This window comes from Helicoverpa armigera, chromosome 10 (genome assembly GCF_030705265.1).
Source record: "Helicoverpa armigera isolate CAAS_96S chromosome 10, ASM3070526v1, whole genome shotgun sequence".
In the NCBI taxonomy this organism is placed as follows: domain Eukaryota; kingdom Metazoa; phylum Arthropoda; class Insecta; order Lepidoptera; family Noctuidae; genus Helicoverpa; species Helicoverpa armigera.
In genome coordinates, this window is record NC_087129.1 from 2,386,471 (window position 1) to 2,411,005 (window position 24,535).

Sequence of the window (24,535 nt, forward strand, 5' to 3'; positions counted from 1 at the left end):
TTTTCAGAATTGTCATCGTGTCAATGAATGAAGAATGAAATAGTATTTCCCTACTATCTCGCTCTCTTTGCTTTGTCTTGTCTGTGCCTGATAATTTAATTGAAGCTCTCATTTCTTGGTTTGTTATTTTATTTAGTGTCCTGTAAATCTTAAAATAATGGATGATTTCGGTGATAATTTTGTTCAACCCGAAGTAGACCCCGCGGCGGAGTTCTTAGCTCGCGAACAGAACCAGTTGGCAGGGCTAGAAGATGAGTTGGAGACCAGTGCTCCGCCCCCCATTATTTCCTCCTCAAACGGCCTGGTGGACGATTTCGTGGGTAAGAAACATGTTATTTCCCAGTTAGATATCTGATAGTTCAGCACTGAAAATGCTTACATAAGGAAAAGTTATGATAAAAATCAATAATGTTACCAAACAACTGTTTGGTTTCTGATCACATCAGAATCAAATTTCAGAAACCTTATGCAGTACATGCCTAGTCATTAGTCTAGCCAGAACATTTTATACTATAGCTAGTAAGACTGGAGAAAATTTAAATTAACTATGGATAAAAAGTTCTTGTAGTATTCACCAGTGATTCTGTTTTCCTATAGAAGTGCCAAGTGCGTCAGCATTCGACTCGAACGGGCTTCTAGATGACGAGCCCATCCAGACATCCGTGTTCAAACAGGAGAGAGAAGAGCCTGAGAAGATCAAAGCCTGGCGCGAGGAACAGAAACAGAGATTGGAGGAGAAAGGTAAGGAAACTCCTTTGTATATTACTCATTTGTTATCTTGTAATCTAGTCTAGTCACAAGCATTATATTTATTGTGCTATCCATTAATTGTCTATTCTATTCTATTTTTCTTTATGGCAAATTGTCGATGCCTATGTCGACGATTCTGCCACTGACGAGTGAAAAGAGAAGCACGTAGTGTTGCCAAACAAGCAACTTTGGAAGAAGAACAAGGGTTTTACATAACTGATTGTAGAGCTTGTTGGGTTAGTAGGACGGCACTGAAACAAAAATATACATATATAAATAATAAATACAAGAAGGTTAGAACATTGATATATAATATGTAATATATAGATTAAAAAAAAAGTAAAACATTAAAACACCACATTCACCTAAACGGTGGCCAACAGTAGGCCACAGTCTATAATTTAATATTATTTCGAAGGATAGATATCATGAGGGCTTGGAGTAGTTCTGGACAGGGATATGTTAAGAGGGCAGGAAAGTTAATTGGTACAGGAATCTTTAATTTTGGGAGACGGCTATAAAGGTCGTAGGATGAGGTGTTGATGGGGCAGTTGAAAAATATGTGCTCCAGGCTACCTTCATCCAATCCGCACTCACAGAGGGATGAGTCCTGTACATGAATTTTACGCAGAAAAACAGGAGTACAGCAGTGGCCTAAACGAATTCTGCAAAGGACTGATATTACAAATTTTGGAAACTTTTTGTAACGGAAAAACCAGGGTTTAGTTTGTATGAGGGGTTGGATAGAATAATAGGAACTACCCTTTTTCTTACTGGACAAATTCCAACATTCCTGCCATGAAGTCTCTAGATGCGCTTTTGGAAGGTTTAGCAGATCATACCCTTGAAGGGAGAAGTGGGCAGGATCGGCTGAGGCTGACGTGCAAGCATCTTTGGCATTTGCGTCCGCGCATTCATTCCCCTTGATACCGCAATGACTAGGTATCCACACGAGATGAACTACTTTTTGCTTCTGTGCACAAGATAAAAGGGACTTTTTGATATTTAGAATTATAGGACTGTGGAGTTTGCTTTTAAAGGGATTTTGGGATAGGGCTTGGAGACAGCTTAAGGAATCTGTAAAGATGACACTAAGACTGATTTCATGGGACTCTATGAAAAGACAAGCTTCCAATAATGCCACACACTCGCCTGTAAATACGGAGGACTCCCTTGGACATTTTAATTTTAAAATAATTTTCGAGTTCTGGTAATATACAGCAGCACCAGTGTTACTGCTTGAGGAAAATTTGGAAGCATCCGTGAAAAATCTATGAAATCCATTCCATCGTTCTCCCACCACCGCATTAAAGGCCGAATTTGCCGAGGGGGACTTCTTGGAGATACCAATATCATAAAATATTTGTGGAATAAAGCATAGAACTTCATAAGGAAAGTTGTAAAGAGGTAATCTAGGATACTGGGCAATAGGACAATTTAAATTTAGGATAAAACGGTAAGCTTTTAGGATGAGAGGGATTTCTTTATGTTCCCAGTACTTTGTGGTTCTACATAAAGCGTCTAAATCAACAAGTTTAGGAATGAGGGGGTGAGAAGTCTTAGGAATAACCCTTGAAATGAAGCGGGAAGCTAGATACTGCCTCCTCAAGGCCAAAGGAGGTTCGGCACATTCAACCTGTAAAGCGTTGATGGGAGAGGACTTCATGCAACCTGAGATGATCCGAAGGCATTGAGACTGAAGCCTATCTAATTCTGCCAAGGCACCCCTGTTGCAAGGAATCAAAACAAATGAACCATAATCTAATATGCTACGAACGAGGGCGTTGTAAACCAGTTTCATGGTGTAAGGATGAGCCCCCCACCATACACCAGAAAGGACTTTTAGGATCGAAATCACTCTTTCGCACCTTTTGACTAAATAGCAAAAATGCTCAACTCCAGTTAATTTTGCGTCCAGATAGACCCCTAAAAATTTTGCCTTTTTAACAACAGGTATCCCTTGGCCCTGAATTTTAATAGCTACCTGAGGGATTGAACATTTCCGCGAAAAAATTACTACCGAGCTTTTAGGAGCAGACAGAGAAAGGCCGTGGTCAAGAAGCCACTGGTGCAGAGAGTCCAGAGAAAGGCAGAGGGATTTAGATGCATCAACAATCGAGGCATTGGTTACATAAAGTGCCAGATCGTCGGCATATTGCAGAATGCGGCAGTCGTTATTTAAGCAGGAACCAATGTCGAAAGTGTATAAGTTGTAGAGCAACGGGCTAAGAACAGAGCCTTGGGGAAGGCCCTTCCATGTAGTTCTTTCCTCAAATACCTCACCCTGCACTCTCAGCACCAAGGATCGAGACGTAAGTAATCCACATATGAACTGAATCATCCTTACCGGGAGACTCAGCTGTTGCAGTTTCTGCCTGAGAATGGGAAGGAGGACGCTGTCATATGCGGAGGAAACATCTAGGAAGGCGGCTACAGCAGATTCATTTTTAGAAAAGGCTGTGCGAACATCAGTTACCAATGTTGCCACACTATCCATAGTGCCAAGACCCTTTCTGAACCCAAATTGATGGCTCGGCAGCAAGCCCTTAGATTCGACCAACCAGTCAAGCCTATTTTTAATGAGGTGTTCTATTAGTTTAGCCAAAACGGAGGACAGGGCAATTGGTCTAAGGCCATTCGGATCATCAGCATTTTTGCCTGGTTTCAATAGAGGGATAATAATCTGAAGTTTCCATTGATCAGGAACCCAACCAAAGGAATAACAATAATTAACAATACTAAGGAAGTAGCTCTTCGCGTTACTGCTGGCATGAGTAATAAATGAATACGGTATGCCATCAATGCCCGGGGCAGAGTCCCGAACATGACGTAATACCGCATTCAGTTCTTCCATAGTAAATGGATCATCCAAAGGGTCGCCCGTTGAACCCACAGGCGAGTGAACGAATTCTGAAAGTGAAGGAACATAGGCTGGAGCAATTTTGTCAAAGAATATTTCAGCCGTCTCTCTAGTTATAGGGGACGAGACAGATGGAGAGCACCCACGTCTGAAGCGGTTTATACTCTTCCATACTGCTGAAACTGGGGTTGAGGGAGAGAGAGAGGTGCAGAACTTTACCCAACCACGACGTTTCTTCTTGCGAAGAAGCCGTTGGGATTGGGCGAACACTCGTCTGTACTGTAGTAGGTTGTCGTTGTTCATCGCTTCATTATACTGTCTTTCGGCTTCCTTTCTATCCCGTACCACTGACGTGCAATCTTGGTCCCACCAAGGAGGTGAGGGGATTTTATTCTTAGCACAATTGCGCAGAGGAAATGAGGAATCAGCGCTAAGAGTAATGGCTGAGACAAAGCCGTCATAACAACTTTTGGCATGGCAATGATCAGAAGTGGGCGGAAAAGTAGAAGTTAAATTTGGAAGAATACTAATTTTCTCCTCCAATAATGAAGCAAATCTTGACCAATCCGGTTTCGACAAGTTATACTTCCGAAGTGGAGGAGAAGTTTTCTCTAAATATGTTTTATTTAATAAGGTAACAACAATAGGATAATGATCACTGCCATGGGTCAGAGGAGTACATTGCCAATGAAATGATGCCGCCAACTCTACAGAACAAAATGTGAGATCTACACAACTCTTCTGCTGTCCTGGGAGGGATCTACGAGTAGGACAACCATCATTTAAGATGCAAAGGTTGAGGTCATCGAGGATTGCTACTAAACCTTCCCCAAACGCATCACAACGGTTGGAGCCCCATCTAAAATGGTGACAATTAAAATCACCCATAACTAACATAGGCCCATCTATGTTAGTAAAAACGTTTCTAAGAGGACCTAAAAAGTTTTGATGTGGGTGAGATATATAAACAGATAATACGGTAATACCTTCGAATTTTGCAGCAACTATATTAATATCACCATCCAGAGCAGGAAGAGACAGGGTCGAGAATGGGACTCTATTATTAAGAAGAAGAGCCGACCCTCCATATCCATCAGACCTATCACATCTTAAAATATTAAAATGTGGCATGCGAAAACTAAGACTTGGGGTAAGCCAAGTCTCAGCAATAGAACAAGCCAAGGGCTTGTATTTGTTGAGTAGGAATATGAGGTCGTGCTTCTTATGAAACACGCTCCTCACATTCCATTGTAGGAACACCTGGCGAGGCGCCATTTTTAATATTAAGCAACATAGTTACAAGTTTATGGGCGACGTTGGACGGTATTTGAGAATTGTTAGACATTATTGTTGTCAGAACTTTAATAAGGATTTCTATTAAAGAGGATGTATTGTTAGAAGCGTAAGGGTTATTAAGAGCGCAGCCATCAGGCTGTGAAAGTGCGGGAGAGTTAACAATACGCTGATGAGCAGCTTTGTCATAAGAAGACGGGAGGGGAGCATGGGTCTTTGGCTTTAAAAATACTGTTTTGCGATATGACTGAGATTGATTTGGAGTTGATGTAACAGCATTCGCATAACTGCGGGAAGCAGGTGGAACTGTTTTGCTGACCTCAGCATAAGATAAGGACTTCTCAGCCATAATGGTTTTAATGGCTTTCTGTCTGCCATGCTCCGGGCATGACCTGCTGTTGGCAAAGTGATTACCAGAGCATAACACACAAAAGGCCTCATCTTCTGAAATGTTGCAACCATCACCGGGGTGATCGTGGCCACATTTACAACAGCGTGGTTTTGACCTACATACGGACTCCACATGCCCGAACCTGCAGCACTTGCGTCACTGGATGGTGGGGTATACATATTGCACAACAGGTAGGGAGGTGTAACAACAATAGACTCTATTTGGTAAAACCTGGCCATCAAAGGTGATAACACAGGTCTCTGTTGGTTTGAATTCTGTGATACCATCGTTGAAGACTTTTCTACTGATGCGACGAACTTTAAGAATCTGCCCACATCCTGAGGGCACTGTGAGGTATGTCTTTGCTTCCTCTTCACTTAAATCGCTGGGGACGCCAGTGACAACGCCCATGCGAGTTACATTAAAGGTAGGGATTGCTGCAATATAACTGTTTTTGGATAGAATTCCATTGATTATAAATGAGTTTGCATCCTGAGGGGATGAAAACTCGACAGAAACTCTATTGCGGCCAACTTTCTTTACACCATCACGAACAACGTTTGCAATGTTGTTTTTGAGCAAAAACATGCCAAAGGTTACCGGGTGCAGTGTAGTACCAGTATTAGGTTGAGGCTCCAAACGCGACACATGTACTATAAAGGGAGCTTTATCTGTTGCAGAGTATCTGCTGCGACCTACTTGGTTTCTCTGCTGTTTTGGTGGTATCCGACTATTTTCAGCATCTGCAGTACGCTTCCTACCGTTCGGATTGGGAGGGTTCTGGGATTCGGGATGAGATGGATTTTGGGACTCCGCGACGCTGCAAGCAACCTCAGCGAATTGGGAAAGAGGGAAGTTAGGGGATAATGGTGCATAAGAGATATCGGGCGGATCTGGGTCCGGTGGTTTGTTTCGATCCATAATTGTTATTAAAACTTACTTAGCTAGACGAAAAAACGTACACACACGAGAACACACACAAGGACAACACACCACACCAAAAACAAGTCACAAAAAGCCAGTAATTCACTGAAAATAAACAAAAATTCTAGACACACGTGCTAACCAAAAACACTCTGTGGCGAGAATCCCATTAATTGTCTTACACTGACCAAGTTTGACTAATATTAATATGAAACATCTTGTCAAATTATAAACACTATAAAAACAGTAGTATGTACCAATATTTTATGTGGTATGAAAAACATTAATTAATTGTTGTACCACCCCTCAAATGAATAATGTGAATCTTCATACGTTATATAACTACCCTCTCTTAGTGGTTATTGATCACTTGGCACACAAATACTCGTTTTATAGGGGGTGGAGTACAAAAGCAAAGTACATGTACTCTTTTACTAAAGTGTCATATGATGTGTGAAATAGTCCACCTACATTGATGACTTTCATTTTAAATACAGATGCTGAGGAAGAAAACAAGAAAGAAGAGATGCTGAAAATAGCCAAAAAGGAGTTGGAGGATTGGTACAAAACTCATGAGGAGCAGATCGCCAAAACTAAGGCAGCTAACAGGTAAATATTGACCAATTTTATAATTTATCTCACTAATGACTGAGCATTTTAAGCAGGTACAGTAATGGATTTATAAAAAATCACAAATGTGAAATTGGACTAATTCAAAACAAGTTTGGATCACAGTTGGTATCTTCTAGAGCTTTTCATATTTTTATGTATTTTACTGCAGCTATATTCTTGTTATATCTATAAACAGCTGTATATTTGGCCAGCTTTGATTTATTGCATATTTTATTGGGTTTTACTAAAATTAAATATTGAGGCTTACCTAATTAACAGAAATGTTGTTAGCCAGTATGGACCTGTTTTAATATTTGACTGCATATCTATTAAAAATTTTTGTTCCTCTGCATGATAGATAAACCATAAACTAATAGGAACCTTTTCTTTTCAATGCAACCAGGGAGTCGGCTAAGTAAGTATAACTGAGATATAAACTAAAAGAGGAACTAATCTGGTATTCCTGGGTGATGGTTCCAGGTGATAAAATTCTTGTTTAAATGTCCAAAGACTTTGGACATTCCATGAATGTGTGATCAGTGATAGGTGCTGGTACTAATACAGGGATGATGTTGTAATAAAATGTATTTCAATTTCATTTATATTTGTTTAAAAATAAAATGAGCACTTCATTGTCTTTATACACATCAACAAAGATGACCTATAGAACATTTTTGTAAACATACCATTTAAATACATTTCATTATAATAAAAAAAAGGTCTAACATACAACTTTACATGCCATAAATAAACTTCACAGGTGGGAATTCACTAATAAAAAAATATGTGTTCTTAAATTAAATTTTGTATTTTTGAAATAGGAATGCCGAAAAGGCCTTGGCACGTGGATCGGAAGGTACCGTGGAGGATGGTAATGAGTGGGAGCGCGTTGCCGAGCTGTGTGACTTTGGGCCGAGGCGCGGCCGTGACGTCGCTCGGCTCAGGTCCATCGTGCTCCAGTTGAAACAGTCTGGAGTCAGACCTAAGCACCCACCGCGCACTACTAAAGTGTAAGTTTCCTTACAATGACCAACATTTGTTGCATTTGTGCATCACAGAATAAAAGTCATACTGATTTATGAGTATTTTTTTAATGAAAATAGAGATAAATACCTGAATAGTTTGTAATTATTTTATAAGAATTAAAGGTAACTGTCTAAAAAATATATTCTATTTGTAATACCATAAAATAATACACAATTATAATAAAATGTTTTTGTTCACAGAGCCTGAAGTGTCAGCAAAATGTAAAAGTTACATTATTGCAAAAATTGTACCTAATCATCAGTCTCGGTACCTATATAAAAATCACACTTAATTATAATAATTTAGGAGAAATTTACTAATATAAAAGTTGTTCCACTGCTGTTTAATAATACTGGAATGTAATAACAACCATAATAGTGTTATTTATTTCATTTTATATTGTATTAAATGATGTATAAATCATAAAGGCGAACTATTATTAGGACTAGTTAAGCCACTTTTTTTTCATAATGTTAATAAATATCATTCCAAAATAAAATTATAATTGTTTCAATTTCTTTGGTATCATTATCCTATCCCAATTCATCTAAAATAAGTCACAATTTTTGTACATAAAAGTTTGCATATTAAAGTTTTAAATACCTATATCATCCAACCATTATTTTACTTTTAGCAGATTGATCATTGAAATAAGTTGAGTGAGAGTCAGACTCTTGCACTGATACTCATGACTTTCTCTAACAAACAGATAAACTGCATCTTGAACATTATAATAAATCTTGCTAGTTAAGTAAAAACAGATACTCTTACACATTAAGTATACAGTCAATTAACATTATTTCAGAGTATTTAAAAAAAATATTGCTTTTAAATATGCAAAAAGCAATATAAATGGCTGGACAAAGTATAACAATATTTGTGACTAAACATGTAAAATAAGAGTAAACAAAGAGATGTAATCACAATCCCAAATAAATTATTTGAACACAATATCCATGGCTATAACTTATAATCCTTCGCAATATCAATGTGTTTCTTTTTATATATTTTTTCAGTCAATTTTAATAACAAATACATTAAACTTATGACTAAAAGAAATGGCCATACACCACATGTGAGGTAGTTTCGTAATTGTAATCCTAAAGGCCGTTCTTTATTCAATGATATTTTATTGTAAACTATTTCTGTCCTCTTTGTTATGTCCATCCAATTGTACATTTTCCTTATTCTCTTATTGCATTCAAATGGACATAATATATTCCCTTTGTCTATGTCATCCATTGCCTTTTCAATTCCTTCAACTAGACTACTAATATTTGGTTCTGTTAGGTAAATCATACTTTCAGGTAATACTTCAGGGATGCCACCAACTCTAGTGGAAACCACTTTTAACCCACAAGACGCAGCTTCAACTATTGCCATACAATAAGCTTCTGTTAGAGAAGTATTTAAAAATATATCCCCTTTCACTAAAACATTCCTGACTTCTGAATGTTTGAGACTTCCTAAGAGGGTCACACAATGCTGGAAGCCCTTTTGTTCCCTCACTTCTTGTAAGAGCCACATTTTGGGACCATCTCCACCAACTATAAATCTTATGTTTGGATATCTGGGGCACATGTCAGCTATTACGGCAGCCATCAGATCAACACCTTTTCTGTAGACCAGGCGGGATACAATCACTATAGTTATCACATTTGGCTCTCTCTTGCTTGGGTCTGGAGTAAAACTGTAAGCATCAACAGCATTCGGAATTACCGAAACCTTATATGCCTTCACTTTTGCTCTGAGCACTGTATTTTCTTTTCCAGTGTGTGATACACATATACAATGATCACACTCACACAGACACATCTGCAGATACTTGTTAGTGAGGACAGCAGATGTGTCAGCAAAACCAAATAGGCTGTGATCAGTAAAAACTGTTTTAAGTCCCATTAATTTACCTATAATTGACACTTCATGGCATAGGACACTGAATGCAGAATGCCCATGAACAATTTCTATTCTTTCTCTTATCAATATGTATCTTATTAGTGCTATATTGCTTATCATAGTTGGTAAGACACACTGTGCGTAAAATACCCTGACAGGTAAGTAATATACTTTGAGTCCACACGTTAAATAACGAATTCCAACTCGCTGACCGTACGAATGTGTTATTATAACTACCTTATGCCCTCGCTTTATTAAACATTGAGATAAATTATAAATATGCTCTTCCACTCCACCCGTATTAGGATAGAAGAAGTCTGAAGCCATGCAGATAATATGCTTCTTGTTCCTTTTACGGATTTCCTGCAAAAAATAGGTTATCGTAAAAATATGATAATTCATGATAATGAATAGACGTATATTCACATTTACGGCATAAGTGCAATAAAACTAAAGTACCTTTCTTTGCAGCGCCATTGTAAAAAGATACTGGTGTACAATATAAGATAGTGACACTCAATTTATTACTTTTAATTCAAAAATCGCTCCTCATCAGGCAAATCCTTTCACAACATTAAATATAGAGATGAGTCCGATATCATGTCACATGTTAAAATCATCGATATTTTAAAATCATTTCATCATGCAATGACAACGACAAAATCATCAATGCTTTTAAATCATTACTCGAATCGAATGACAATGAATGAATTGAATGCCAACTTCGGTGATTTTCGGCCGTTTCGCTCGGCCCCGCTCGGGTGTGCTCGGTCGCAATCGCAATGCGCAGCGGCGGCCCGGCGGCGGGCGGTTCGAATCGCAACGTTGCGACACTTATGTGTGACTGTTGCGAGGCTTGCCCGATCGTATGACTGGGCGCACGGAACGGCAACAATTCTTTCACTTCGTTGTTTAAGTTTGCGCGCGAACTTGACTCGAAAGGTTGTTTTTTTGTGAATCATTGTTTTGGATTGAACTTTTGATTAGGAAAGGACGAGCATCCTTACCTAATTTTATTTTACGCGTACGAACTTACGAAGTACGTAGTGTAATTTGTTAATTGACTTATGCCGTAGTAAATATTGAAGTGTATTACAAATTTTAAAACCAAGTTAGTATTTGCAGTTTGTGCCTAAAATATTAAAAACGTATGGTAGGTACTTAACGTTCTTATTTAATGAGTGGTTACAGTTTACCTAAATACCTATTAATAAAAAATGGCATCAACTTTAAGAAAAACATCCAACGTCTGGGTACATTTTGACATTGAATCCGTTGGTGAAAAGACAGCAGTGTGTAAACTGTGCAGGGTAAAATTATCCTATAAAACTTCCTCAACAAATTTAAAAAAACATATTTTAAGAAAACATCCTACGGTTGAAATTCAAGATGAACGTAGGAACATGGGTATGCACCAAAACAGTTCAGAACAACGTTTGGAACAGGAAGCTGGCCCTTCTAATCAAGCAGGATCCCAAAATCTGACTCAACAGTCTGTTGTTGCTTCTTCTGCTAGTCACTCAGCCGAGGGTAATCCGTTGCCACAACCACACATTATCCAGCAGTCTTTAGTTCGACAACCTACAATAGCTCAATTTACACAGAGAAAAAAAATTACACCATCTGAACAGGAAAGGTTGAATAGACTACTTATGAAATTGTTCATGTTAGATTTTCAACCATTCAGTATTGTGGAAGACGAGGGCTTTGTTGCATTTGTTCATGGTCTAAATCCCATTTACCAACTACCTAGTCGTAAGTACCTTTCAAACACTTTACTGCCATCAATGTACCAGCAAGTTTTTAATGAAACAAAAACAAAAATGACTGAAGAAGCAAAAAGTGTATGCCTTACCACAGACTGCTGGACATCAAAAGCAAATGAGTCATATATGGCCATAACAGCTCATTACATCGATCAAAACTATATTTTGAAGTCGCTTCTCCTGCAGTGTGAAGTCCTCCCTGGACATCATACCGCCATAAACTTAGCAGCTCAATTAAGAAAATGTGCATCGACTTGGAACATTACAGACAAAATTACCATAGTTGTGTCTGACAACGCGAGTAACATAGTCTCCGCTATCACGACTGAGCTGAATTGGCGCCATTTTGGGTGTTATGCACACAGTTTAAATTTAATTGTCAAGAGTGGATTAAGCGTTGAAAATTTGCAACAGACAATCACCAAAGTGAAGAACATTGTATCTTTTTACAAACGTAGCCCTTTGGCCACAGAAAAGTTTGTAAAATATCAGGTCCAACAATCGGAGGCAAAACAGCAAAAACTCACTCAGTCTGTGGAAACTCGATGGAACTCTGACTTTCATATGCTGCAAAGGTTTCTTGAACTTAGAGAGGCTGTAACTGCAACACTTCCACTCAGCAACTTCAAAGGTACATATCTTGAAGACAATGATTGGAAAATTATTCAAGATTTGCAGTGCGTGCTTAAACCCTTCGATGAAGTGTCTACGCGTATGAGTGGAGAAAAATATTTGACGGGTGGAGAAGTGATTCCAATCACACAGTGTCTTTTGCAAACATTAGAAACTCTAGAGTTGAGAGAGTTGCATGATGTTGTGAAATTGGTTTTAAAAAAGCTAAAAAAGGAAACTTCGGAAAGGTTTCGCAATTTGGAATTTAGCAGAACACTTGCACTATCAACTTTTTTAGATCCGAGGTTTAAAATTTTCATGTTTCCACAACATCTGGCTGAAGAAACGAAAAAAGTTGTCATCGAATTGGTAGCTGCGTCAATTGCAAAAACTAAACAATTAACTACTCCAACCCTAGCTACGACACAAAACTCGGGAAGTAATACTGAACCATCCATATGGAATTTATATAGGACAGCAATTGCGAAAATAGAGCCTAAAGGAACCCCGTTATCAAGAGCGATAGCGGAAGTTCAAAGGTACCTAGACGATGACATCCTTCTAATGGGATCGGAACACGACACTCCACTTCAGTGGTGGAAAAACCACGAACATGTTTACCCAAATTTGACGAAATTAGTTTTTACTAAGTGCTGTGTGCTGGCAACATCAGTGCCTTGTGAAAGGGTATTTTCACGAGCTGGTACCATGGTATCCGAAAGACGCACTCGCCTAGGAGTTTCAAAAGTAAAACAGCTTATGTTTTTAAACGTCAATTGTAGCCAATGAATAGGCACAACAGGCAAGAAAATGTAAATATTTGTAGATATACACATAAAAAAAAAAAAAAAACAAAAAAAAAACAAAAAGCAAAAAAAAAACAAATAGGTACCAAGAAGTAAGTACCTCAATTTAATCATTGTAAATATACCAATCTTTTAAATGCGCCAAAGAAAAGCAAAATGATATTATATTTTTATTAGGTACCAGTATTATTTTGCTAGTCTTTGCCAGTCCTAAGCCTGGACAAAGCATGAAGGTAAGATTGGAATATTACTTGTAGGAAAGGTGCGTTGGTATTTACGCAACCAAGTTTTTACGCCTACTACTAAATAACAAATGATAAAGTCACTAAGCCTTTACACCGTTCCGCGATCATTTCATTTCATCTACTCATTCATTAAATCATTACTCATAATTGAAGTGCCGTGGCCCGTGATGTGCTCAAACAAAAATCATTGATGATTTTGTCATTGTTCCTGTCATCGATATTTTTTTGTCATTGTCACGCAGTCATTGATACAGAAAAATCATCACTCAGCCCATCGCTAATTAAATAATAATCAGAGTTTATCAGAGTTGACAGTAACATTGTCATGAAAATGACACAAAAATGTATGACGTTTGGACAGTATAAAAAATGTAAATTATCGGAGAAAGTCAAAGACCCACGTAAAAATTGCGGAAAACTTTTTCCCATGCATGTGATTGACACAGCATGTTGTAAAAACGCTCATGAGCCCATGGTGTGTACTGAACTTTTCGTGAGTTTCTTTCATTGTCTTCTTTCATTAATAAAAAGTTTAGTAAGTTGTGTTATTGGTCATCAGCTGCTATTTTATTCTATCTATGGTTTACCAGTTGAATTCAATTGTCAATGTCAAATTCATATGTACTATTATGTACGCGTATCGTTGTGTGTTTTGTTTATTTCGCTATTTTAATTAAAAAGTAAACCTCCTAAGAGACGTTTGAATGAAAAAATGGACGAGAACAAAAAAACTGATCGTAAGACTAAAAGATTTGCCGCTCGGTTGAAAAGTTCTAAAGGAATAACCTGTACCGATGTGCCTGGACCGGTAAGTCGTGATTGCTATTATCACGATGAATTGTTAACATCTTTATGTATTTATCATACAAACCTTCCCATTTCAGAATATAGTTATATGCAATGCTGGTCAAGCAACTGGTTTGGAGAAAGAAGCTGTAAATCTATTAGTTAAAGAGTGTGGACTGAGTAAACATAAGTTTATAGCTGAGAAAGGGGAAACTTATTCCTTTCTGGTTTTCGCAACGACTGTTGATGCTCAATTGTTTTATGACAAAAATAATGGTAAAGCTAAAGCTGACGAAAATGGAACCCCACTCTATATGAATTATGTAGAAAAAGGTAAATATAACCAGAAAACATGACCAGTTTTTTTCTTGAAGACAATCTTTGGTCAGTGAATCATCTTAGGGTAAACTTAATATTATTTATTTTTCCAGTGCCCAATACAGAAATAATATGTCCACATGAAAATCCTAAAGGATTGTCTTTACTGAACAATTTTATCAGTAAAGATGAAGAAAAACTATTCATAAAATTATTTGATTGGAACTCTGAGTCTAATTTGAAAAACCGTCAAGTAAGACATTATGGGTATGAGTTTAGGTATGGTAGTAATGATGTGGATTTAAATAATCCTTTGATTGAGAAAATACCTGAAGAATGTGATGTATTGTGGGAGAGATTGAAGGAACAAGGATTTGACTTAGGTGTACCGGATCAGCTGACGGTTAATAAATACAGTCCTGGACAAGGTAATGTATGATTCATTTTGATTCCATTGTTGTATCTCCAATTTATTGCGATAAAACTTTTTTTTTGTTTCTTAAAATAAGGTAGAAAAAAGAGAGCACATAGGGTAATGAATAAAAGAGTTTATATGGGTAGTAAAAAATAAAATAGATAAGTGTAAAGATGGGGGTTACAGTGTATGTATAGGGGAGTGTATAAAGGTAGTATATAAATGAACACATAGGGGAACTGTACAAAGGAGTATATAAGGGAAGTGTACAAATGAGTATATAGGGGAGTACATAAAAATAATAGATAAGTGTAACATAACAAGTAAATGAGGGTTAATATGTATATTTACCACTGAAATTAACTTCTCCCAATTTCCCATTCCCAGGAATACCATCTCATGTGGACAAACACAGTCCATTTGGAGACACAATCCTGTCTCTCTCTCTTGGTTCAGGTGTAGTAATGGATTGGAAGCATCACAGTGGAAAATATGTGCCGACTCTAGTTCAGGCAAGATCTCTACTTGTTATGCAAGATGAGGCCAGGTGAGTGAATAGATGATATAAAGCTATGGCCATTTTCAGTTTCATATCATTTGGATAGCTTTCATACTTTCATAAATGTTTACTTAATAAAAAAATTTCGTTTGTTTATATGAAATTTTAGCTACCATATTAAATTACCTGAGCCTCAAGCTCTCCATCCATTGAGGTGACAATCTTGTTAAACAATGTTTGTGGCTTTGCCAAATGATTTTGAGGAATTCATTTAAAAGAATATTGTATTTGTAGTGGTAAAGAAAAGAGACTTTCACACTTTGAATGTTTTGTCTATTTATGAACTTATTTACCATGTCAATTTTTCTAAATGCTAGTTCCATTTCAGAACTATTCATTTGAGGAACTTGCCTTTAACACTCATGTTACCCATCATCCGCGTCATGCTTTTATAGTCTTCCATCTTATTTCAACTAATTTTATTGATTCAAAACACTGACTATATCATTCATACTATGTACATTTTTACTAAATTATTGCTCTAATTTTTGCAAAACAAAAACATCCGCTCAATTATGTGTAATTCAATCATCAGATATGACTGGCAGCATGGCATACAACCCCGAACGTGGGATCCCGTCATCGAAAATCGCGTAGAAAACGGACAGAACATCAAAGTAATTACTAGTGACACTGTACAAAGGAATACGAGAATTTCTCTTACCTTCCGTTGGACTAGGAACGGTCCATGTGAGTGTAGGTACATGACTCTTTGTGATAGTGCAGAGAAGGTGTCTCCAGATAACTTGAAAGATGACCTGGCTTCGAATTTGGAAGATTTGCATGTGCATCAGGTTTGTATAATGGCGTCTTTATGGCTACATTTGTTCTTCTTTTATTTATTAATTGAAATCCTAGTTATCTTCTCCCATATTTGTTATTAGCTGTTTCCTCGCGGTTTCACGCGCGTCCCGTGGAAACCACGGCCCGCATCCGGACAAAATAGCCTATGTATGTTTATTTTCAGGTTTACGAACAAATAGCGGGTCACTTCAGTACGACGCGGCACAAGCCGTGGCCGAAAGTAGTTCAGTTCATGGAAGATGTTCCTACGGGCAGTGTAGTCATGGATCTAGGTTGTGGTAACGGCAAGAATATACTGAGGCGAGATGATATTATGCAGGTTTGTTAGTTAATTACATATCTTCCAGATTGATTACAAGTTTGAAATATGAGCTATACAAAAGTTTCGTGTCAGAAAAATAATAATTTCACCCCTGTCACCTGCTGATACTTAAAAATGGTGTCTGTGCAACAACTCGTGCAATGTTCCATTATAACAAACTCTTTTTTATTCAGGCTGTCCATGTGACAAGACGATTATATTGATTCCTTATCTATTGCAGCTGAATTAAGCAGTATGTTATCATACTGTCCAAACAAATTACCGTCATACCTGCTTAATATCTTTTTTTATAGCATCATCAACTGTTTTTCGTAGCCTCTTAATAAAATGTTCCACATTGCAGATTGCCGGTGAGCGCAGTTCAGGCTTGCTATCAGAATGCAAGGAGCATTTACGTGATATCCATAAAGCTGATTGCGTACGTTTGGATCTATTGAACCCTATGCTGAGGGAAGGCACAGCTGATATTGTTATCTGTATTGCTGTTATTCATCATTTTAGCAGCAAGGTGAGAAAAAGTACATATTTTCTAATATATAAGACGTGTTTTGTTCTTATTCACCTTATTGTAAAACCAGTTTTTATTCTATTTCACATTGGCACATTAAAATTGTCTCAGTATTAACCTTCGATATGGCAACACCGCAGCACTGGCTTAAAATAGGTAGAGTAAACAAGTACTAATATATCCACAGGCTAGAAGACTCCAAGCTATATCAACAATACACCGTCTTCTGCGCAAAGATGGCCGCGCCCTAATCACTGTTTGGGCTAAAGACCAAACTAAGTCTAACTACCTCTGCAAAAACAAACAAGAACAACTTGATAATAATATGGCCGAAACGCAAGTAACGGTAGGAGGAGTGAACCTCCCAGTACATGAAAACAGAACACAATTCAAACATCAAGACTTATTAGTGCCTTGGAAACTAAGAAAAGTCACTGAAAATAAACTAGAAAATACACCAGCGAACACCTTACTGAGATATTACCATGTCTTCGAAGAAAATGAACTAGATGAACTATGCAAAGAGGCCGATTTCACAATCGAAAAAAGTTTTTATGAAGAGGGTAACTGGTGTGTTGTATGTAAGAAAAAATAAATTTACTGAGGTAACACTTTGTACTTTCTTTTTTTAATTTAAAAAATTATCCGTCTACAAAATTACAAAAAAAAACGACTAATAAAAACACTATATAAAACAAAGTTTAACAACAATGTGTGTCCTGCGCATATGAAAAACTGAAGTCAAAGCAAAATTTATAACCGCCGTTTATTTAATTACTGCTCTGAAAATTATTAAAACATAAAAAATATTTTCATTTGAGCATATCATAATTGGATCAGATTATTTTGTTCTCAATTCAAACTTCATTATTAATATTGCAGTCTTTCTTACAAATAGACCGAAACAATTATGAAAGCTAAACTTCAGCTTTTAGATAAGTAACCTTACTTGACAACTCGGATCTATTTTCGTCTCTTTTTTGTTTTATATAAAACTAAATGACAACAATAGCTTTTGTTAATACACAACATAATTTGGAATTCTTCTTTTTAAAATACACAAAATCTTTACAAAATTATCATTTTTTTTAACTAGACAATTCGAATAGATATTATAATGGCTGAATATGATTCTCCCAAGCTTCTATAGTTATGACGAGTTCCCACTCAATCAGAGTACAAGAACTTTGTGTTCTTTCAACAATATCACTAACATTAAGTTTTAACCATAGAATCACGTAAATGACTCGAATAAAAAAATACCTCATTATTAAATACGTAAGTACCAATTTACTCAGCTTTTGCCTCGCAAATAGATGCTCTCTAAACCTAGCCCAAGATTTCTCTATCACATATGCGCAGAACATCGCATCAGGCCTTCATTAACGCTAATTGCAACAACGGTATAACAGATATGGTAGACAAGTCCGCCAACACGGCATCAACGTTCTGCAAAGTATTCACTTGGAATATATTCTCTTTTCTAAAACTAAGTATTGCCAGCGCCAATAATGGTAGGATTTCTAAACAATCGTAGCCGAGTATGGCATCCCAGAGTAGAAGTAATTGATCCGGTGGTAGATGACCGCTGAATGCTCGCATCAACCATTTGAACACCACTCTGATTCTAAAAAAGAAACAAAAAAGTAAGTAAAAAAAAATCTGTTGATTGTTGTTACCTAAGATAAAAAAAAAAACTTGGTACTTACGGATTAATATTAATATTTCTAAAATGTATCCATAATAATGGTTCGTTCGCTTCTAAAAGCCTCTCGTATAAAAGGCACAATGATACTATACCCTGTAATGTGAAAAAGATATTTTGTACAAAAGAACCCTTATTTTTTACTTATATGAGCCAAAAATAAGATTGCAATTAACCTGTGGATGAGTTGAAATATAGTGCAGCCGATGCCAATATCGTATGTAGAATGCACGAAACGTGTAGTACAACTGAACTGGATCGTCGTACAGATAGCAGAAAGGTGTTGCTGGAAAATACAATAAGAATGAAGAATAACCAATAGAGATGTTTATTCGCTTGGAAAATAAACACCTCATAATATACGAGTATGTACTTTTACACATCCAAATGACCTGGTATTCTTGTTACCAAAGATCTCAAGAGTTTTTTTAATCTCAGAAAATCTGGATTGATTTGAAATCACTTTTACAGTGTTTGAGAGCCCATTTATCCCTTGAGACGTGGGTGAAACAACTAACAGAAAATCTTACCATACATAGTGAACCCATGGAAGGGAATAATCCCGCTCGGTGGAAATACAGTGACGCTTTCGAGCGAAGTCTGTTTGCCTTTGATAGTGACGGTGGGCGGGTTGCCGATACTGCCCTTCAAGTGCTGCATCACTTCGATGTCACGGGAGAAACATAACATCACCTGTAACGAAAGTATATATAGACGACTCAATATTGGTATGGTAGGGTAAAATATCACCCAACATTAAAAAACAAACTTATATACCTATGACGAGTTGTTGAAGATAAAGTACCCGAAACTGTTGAAAGCAATAATTAAAGCGCAGCACCTCCCACCGAAATAAATCGCTCCTATATGCTTATGAATAATATCTGCCCAAATAATATAAAATGTTCTCACCTGATACAGCAAATCTTCAAATACAAAATACTGGTCATCGTTAGATGCTGTCAACTGCACATCTTTGAAAATAAGCTTGTCTATCATCAAATCTACTTCCAGAACATTCTTCTTTAGTTGGGCGAAGTATGTCATTTGCTGCAAATCATAAAATAGCTTATTTACTTTATTTTTTAGAAGTCGGTTACAGACCCAGACCCAGAATACATCTGCGTGACACAATAACACACATCTATCTTCTGTACGAAAAAATTATGTCAGTAATTAAGATATATCGATTACCGGAATCTTAACATCGGACCCCAAAACTTGGGACCACAACTTCGCCCTTAGGCATTGAGGACTTCCTTTTTTCAAATACTCTTGTACTACTGGCGCGTAACCGAGGGCTGCTACTCTTTCCCCCAAACTGATGCGTTCAGCTTCTAGTGTTGCAAACCCTGGTACTGTACTTGGCATGTTAGGGTTGACGCCTAGAAGAGGCTCCCCGTTTGACCATTCGGGGAAAACTTTTCGCTGCAAAGAAAGGTTAGGTTGAGAATCTGGCTAAAGACGTAGTCTCTAAAGCACATCAAGTCTCATTTGAACACGATTAATTGATTTGACAGGTAACTGTGGAGATCAAAGGGGGAGGCCTATGTTCAGCAGTGGACGTCCTATGGCTGAGATGATGATGAATTGATTTGATAGATTTCAGACAAAATTGGCATCGGCCCAAGTATGTGACCCTGTGGAACTCCGTAACTTGGATTGGAATTTTGGCTAAGGCGATGTGTAAAAATGTCTCGGAGCTAGGTAAATCAGAATTATTTTACTTACTAATTGGTCTAGTGTTTTCACTTGAATAGGTAAATGAGCAAACTCCCATTTTGGTTCATCTCTGTAAGAAAACATCAGTATGAATTTTACTTTTACACACGCTAGATTTGTCTCGTTCAATCTCAAATTACTCACTCTCTTGTGTAAGGAACGTAACCGGATAAAGTTATTAGTACTTCCAAGAAGTCTTTTGGCGCATAAACTGGTCGGTATTTCGAAAGATCTGAAAGGTATTACCATAGGTCATAGCATTATTTCCCTTTTTATAGGCCGGCTTACAGAGGATTATGTAGACTTCTATCAAAAGCAATCCAAAAGTTTAAAGTATGATAGGCCGATTAGTATTTAAATGGATAGATTACCTAAAGTATAAGTACTAAGTTCATTCCATTTTTCAGATAACTCCTCTTGTTCACTTTGAGGTCTAATTTTAGCTAGTGACGTCTCCAGATCTGTGCACATTGAATTTAACGATTTGTGTATTCTCTTCTCCCATTGAGCACTTGCTTTTAATAGTGATGTAAGTGGATCCAATTTCTGAAAAAAAAAACAACTTGCCTTGGACTTGCATGCCCACACCAAAAATTTACTTTTGACAAACTTATTTCGTCCGTTTATGTACTCCTCCTAATGTGATACCATACCCCTAAGTACTGCCTAATGAACTACCCCCATGTAATCCCTAATCAAAGCCCTTATTTACTTCCTTATGTACTACCCTCATGTACTCCCTTATCAAAGCCTATTTACTTCTTTATGGGCTGCCATCATGTAGGTACCTAATTTTAATGTACCCACAACCTTTTCTGAGGACCAAGGATTTTCCACTGCTATGTAATGTGTAGTGATATTGTGATATAATAGACAGAGTGAGCTTACATTTTGTTTACTTTGTGTTCTGACCCAATGAAAAACTGTATTCCTAAGTTTAGTGTCCAAACCCTTCTCTTTCATAGCTTGCTGCAATGTTTGTTTAAAATCTTCTTTTTTAACATTTGGTGACGATACTAATTTCTGAAAAAAAATAACAATAAAAAATTATGCATCGTTACAGCCTATGAAAGTTGCGTGATGAAAAGAAATTATTTTTATATCGTGCGTCAGTAATCGTAACGAGTGCTCGTGATTAAGTACCAAGCCCCTAATGTGTAAGATTCACGAGCACTCGTTACGATTACTGACGCACGATATAAAAATAATTTCTGTACCTACGTACTTTAAAAATATGATAATGGACATTCAATCTGAGGAATTGTTTGTTCATTGCTAATTAGGGATCGCTAACCTAAGCAGAGGCATGATTAACGTAACATTTATATGGACACGAAAAATTTGCAGCGGTCGGAAGGCCTATTAAGCAGAAAAATTATCAAAGTACGATTTCGAGATAAATACTTAAATAAGGCTGTTCTATTAAATACCTGTACATCACTATAAAATGATTTGTATATTGAGAGATTTTTTATTTCTTCGGCTAGTTTTAATGCTGTGTGGTGTATGGCTTCTTCTTTTATACCTTCCATAATTACTATTCATGAATTATATCTATTTTAAATTTGTAAAAATAAAATAACAGACGTAACTGTGTTTACTTTTTTTTATAAAATTCATAGTTCATATTAAAATATAAAGACACTGTTACCGTGGCAACTGGCAAATAATAGTACCTAATGTGTCAGAAGCTGTGGGGAATAGGAAAAACTATTTTTCATCAATATTCCAGAGCAGGATTTATATATTTTTTTATATCAAACTAGCTTCCGCCCGCGGCTTCGCACGCGTAGAGTTCGGACATCGAGTTTCCAGAATTTTTTTTGCTATAAACCTCACGGAGCCCAAGACCTTTCCAACGAATGCAAAACCGTGGAAATCGGTTCGTGCATTCTAAGGTTATAACGTCAGGGAGGAAAACCCGACTTATTTTTATATAATAGATAAACATTTATTGATTTTTTCAAAATTAAACTTTCCCGCGTCGGGTGCAAGCCACTGAACACTAGACGACGGGATAGTAAATACGTTTAGAAGTAGAAAAATGAATAATATAGTTGAATTTATTATTCAGCTTATCTGTACATACTCCATCATATGTTTTAGATTCAGAATAATATGAAAAGTACGTGAAATGCCTGGATGTAATGTCGTTCTGGTGTAAAATAATGAAAATTCTGTTTTGCACAGTTTCTGAACGAGTTGTCAGCTATCAAAACATTTGTCAGCAGTCAGCTGTCTTGCTAGCTGACGTGACGTTTATTGATTGTTTTGACAACAAAGAACTTCTTGCGTGATTGTATTATTGGAAAAATGGGGAAAATATTTCTTGACCACATTGGTGGCACTCGCTTATTCTCATGTGCATCTTGCGACGTGAATTTGACGAATCGATCGGAATTGATTAGCACACGGTTTACTGGAGCCACAGGTAAGTTCTGGTCTTCAATCTGTGACTTTCAAAAGTCGTCTTTGTGTTGTTTATTTACGCAATCATTATTATTTGTGCGATGATATTTACAAATACGGAATGTGTTTGTTATTTTTTATATGAACGGTGAATGTGCAATTGTGGTCTGCACAAACAAGACCTACTAAGAGTAAGATTTAGGTGAAAGCAGTTACCTTCCACGTACTTAACAATACTGTATACCCAACATACGCAATTTTAGATAAAAATAAGTAAAATTACTATTTTAAAGTGAAAATAATGAAATATTATATCTACTTATTTCAGGTCGAGCATTTTTATTCCACAAAGTAGTGAACCTAGTGTACTCCGAGGTGCAGGACCGTGTCATGTTGACAGGGCGTCACATGGTGCGCGACGTATCTTGTAAGAACTGTGGCACTAAACTTGGCTGGGTATATGAATTTGCTACTGAGGAGAACCAGAGGTATGAACTAATTTTAAACCTTATTTGAATGCCTATATGGTTGATATTTATTTGGCAGTTGAAGTAAACCTTGCTGCTTTGCTATACAGTGCTGTTATAGTTGACTCTTACTTACTTTTTTCATGGCTGTTTTATTTTCCAGATATAAGGAGGGGCGTGTAATTCTTGAAAGGGCTCTTGTGACTGAGAGTGATGGCATTGAAGAAATCCAAGTTAACAACGATGACTAGTTTCACTTAACTCCTTAATTTAATTTATGACTTTAAATACCAAATCTAACAGTTTATTGTAGAAGTGTTTGCAAGAAAACTGTATTTTTATTTATAAATTATTACTCAAGATAGAAAGTAAATCTTAAATCATATTTTTTTATCTCTCACGCTTTCTTCTCTTGTTTTAATTAAGACTAATAAAAGCTAACCAAAATATAATTGATTTTTAATTACCTGACCTAAGTATCTAAGAAAAATCACGACACAAAAAGACAATACCCTTTTTTAGGATAGTTTGGTGAAACTAATCATTACAAAATGCAGTAAATTACTTTTCACACACAACATTATGATAAAAGAAGAAAAATATTGTTTGATAGCATAGTTACTATAGGGAAAAATAAGAATAAAACTAACTAGAACTCAAAAAAACTTGTGTTACTCACTTAACATAACTGCTCATTAGAAAAAAATACATTGAATAGTTTAGATATCAAAGAGCAGCTTTGTAGAATGCCTAGGCGCAGATATGAGGTTTTAGAGGGTTTATTTGTGTCCGACATTTCCGTTTCAAGGGTCAAACGTTTACATCTGAACGGCGCAGTTCTTTAACGTCATGTCTCCACTCAATGCTCGCATGCATAAAATATTACTGAATATATGAATATTGTGGAGTATCTTGAGTGATGTAGATGTGTTCAAGCCAGTTATCATCTTTCAATGTTTCGTTACCGAAAGAGCATGGTAGTGTACATTTTGTATCATAGGTTTAGGATCCCACTACAATTTCTATATTTATTAATTCCATCTTATTGTAACCCTGTATCAATGAAGGAGACTGATGCAGTGGTTGCTATTCGCATGCGACTGTTTCCGGTCTCGGGCTTGAATCCAGAGCTATCATTTTAAGATTTTTTTTTATAATGCCTTAAAGTAGCCTGAACTAGATGGCGTGTCACAGTCGCGTCTTCAATAATAGCAGCGTTTTACCTGAAATAAAACGCATATTAAATACTTACCTTATTTGAAGCTTACTAGTTTGAGATAGGCACCTACGTGTTTTCCGCTTTTATCTCCGTCCTTTTCTACCCCACATCTTGCATCTC

The 24,535-nt window shown here is 36.8% G+C and overlaps 5 protein-coding genes across 6 annotated transcripts; 3 read left to right on the plus strand and 2 right to left on the minus strand.

Moving 5' to 3' along the window:
* Positions 1 to 42: 42 nt before the first annotated feature.
* On the plus strand, positions 43 to 8,370 carry LOC110374408 (clathrin light chain). Of its 2 annotated transcripts, XM_064036617.1 has the most exons (6): positions 43 to 320; positions 598 to 741; positions 6,716 to 6,827; positions 7,234 to 7,245; positions 7,652 to 7,840; positions 8,057 to 8,370. In XM_064036617.1, exons 1-6 carry the CDS (start codon positions 158 to 160, stop codon positions 8,061 to 8,063), a joined length of 627 nt encoding a protein of 208 aa, XP_063892687.1. In that variant the 5' UTR covers positions 43 to 157; the 3' UTR covers positions 8,064 to 8,370. The 2 variants fall into 2 exon arrangements, with proteins under 2 accessions (XP_063892687.1, XP_021187770.1); XM_021332095.3 differs by lacking the exon at positions 7,234 to 7,245 and having other exon boundaries at positions 47 to 320.
* LOC110374427 (phosphatidylinositol N-acetylglucosaminyltransferase subunit A) lies at positions 8,155 to 12,019 on the minus strand. Its single transcript, XM_021332129.3, has 2 exons — positions 10,212 to 12,019; positions 8,155 to 10,115 (listed from the first exon to the last, which is right to left on the minus strand). Exons 1-2 carry the CDS (start codon positions 10,227 to 10,229, stop codon positions 8,817 to 8,819), a joined length of 1,317 nt encoding a protein of 438 aa, XP_021187804.3. The 5' UTR covers positions 10,230 to 12,019; the 3' UTR covers positions 8,155 to 8,816.
* A 1,758-nt stretch (positions 12,020 to 13,777) lies between these two features.
* Positions 13,778 to 17,511, plus strand: LOC110374414 (alkylated DNA repair protein alkB homolog 8). The gene is made up of 8 exons (XM_064036616.1): positions 13,778 to 13,989; positions 14,066 to 14,300; positions 14,399 to 14,713; positions 15,088 to 15,247; positions 15,795 to 16,053; positions 16,227 to 16,382; positions 16,729 to 16,893; positions 17,081 to 17,511. The coding sequence occupies exons 1-8, from the start codon at positions 13,894 to 13,896 to the stop codon at positions 17,486 to 17,488; spliced, it is 1,794 nt and encodes a 597-aa protein (XP_063892686.1). The 5' UTR covers positions 13,778 to 13,893; the 3' UTR covers positions 17,489 to 17,511.
* Positions 17,512 to 17,645: 134 nt separating this feature from the next.
* LOC110374415 (TBC1 domain family member 19) lies at positions 17,646 to 21,962 on the minus strand. Its single transcript, XM_021332111.3, has 11 exons — positions 21,751 to 21,962; positions 21,209 to 21,343; positions 20,692 to 20,866; positions 20,465 to 20,552; positions 20,330 to 20,390; positions 19,793 to 20,026; positions 19,511 to 19,648; positions 19,129 to 19,291; positions 18,775 to 18,884; positions 18,603 to 18,694; positions 17,646 to 18,520 (listed from the first exon to the last, which is right to left on the minus strand). The coding sequence occupies exons 1-11, from the start codon at positions 21,850 to 21,852 to the stop codon at positions 18,265 to 18,267; spliced, it is 1,554 nt and encodes a 517-aa protein (XP_021187786.2). The 5' UTR covers positions 21,853 to 21,962; the 3' UTR covers positions 17,646 to 18,264.
* A 596-nt stretch (positions 21,963 to 22,558) lies between these two features.
* Positions 22,559 to 23,648, plus strand: Ype (Yippee). The gene is made up of 3 exons (XM_021332114.3): positions 22,559 to 22,751; positions 23,058 to 23,217; positions 23,360 to 23,648. The coding sequence occupies exons 1-3, from the start codon at positions 22,634 to 22,636 to the stop codon at positions 23,445 to 23,447; spliced, it is 366 nt and encodes a 121-aa protein (XP_021187789.1). The 5' UTR covers positions 22,559 to 22,633; the 3' UTR covers positions 23,448 to 23,648.
* The last annotated feature ends 887 nt before the right edge of the window (positions 23,649 to 24,535 follow it).

Bases quoted from the DNA above. Each gene is read 5' to 3' on its own strand.
- LOC110374408 (XM_064036617.1), top strand. From the start codon at position 158: ATGGATGATTTCGGTGATAATTTTGTTCAACCCGAAGTAGACCCCGCG. The intron at 321-597 runs GTAAGAAACATG...GTTTTCCTATAG, and splicing joins CCTGGTGGACGATTTCGTGG to AAGTGCCAAGTGCGTCAGCA. The intron at 742-6,715 runs GTAAGGAAACTC...TTTTAAATACAG, and splicing joins ACAGAGATTGGAGGAGAAAG to ATGCTGAGGAAGAAAACAAG.
- LOC110374414 (XM_064036616.1), top strand. From the start codon at position 13,894: ATGGACGAGAACAAAAAAACTGATCGTAAGACTAAAAGATTTGCCGCT. The intron at 13,990-14,065 runs GTAAGTCGTGAT...TTCCCATTTCAG, and splicing joins GTACCGATGTGCCTGGACCG to AATATAGTTATATGCAATGC. The intron at 14,301-14,398 runs GTAAATATAACC...TTATTTTTCCAG, and splicing joins TATGAATTATGTAGAAAAAG to TGCCCAATACAGAAATAATA.
- LOC110374415 (XM_021332111.3), bottom strand. From the start codon at position 21,852: ATGGAAGGTATAAAAGAAGAAGCCATACACCACACAGCATTAAAACTA. The intron at 19,292-19,510 runs GTGAGAACATTT...CTTTCGTTACAG, and splicing joins TTGAAGATTTGCTGTATCAG to GTGATGTTATGTTTCTCCCG. The intron at 18,521-18,602 runs GTAAGTACCAAG...TTTCTTTTTTAG, and splicing joins AGAAATATTAATATTAATCC to AATCAGAGTGGTGTTCAAAT.
- Ype (XM_021332114.3), top strand. From the start codon at position 22,634: ATGGGGAAAATATTTCTTGACCACATTGGTGGCACTCGCTTATTCTCA. The intron at 22,752-23,057 runs GTAAGTTCTGGT...TACTTATTTCAG, and splicing joins ACGGTTTACTGGAGCCACAG to GTCGAGCATTTTTATTCCAC. The intron at 23,218-23,359 runs GTATGAACTAAT...TTTATTTTCCAG, and splicing joins GCTACTGAGGAGAACCAGAG to ATATAAGGAGGGGCGTGTAA.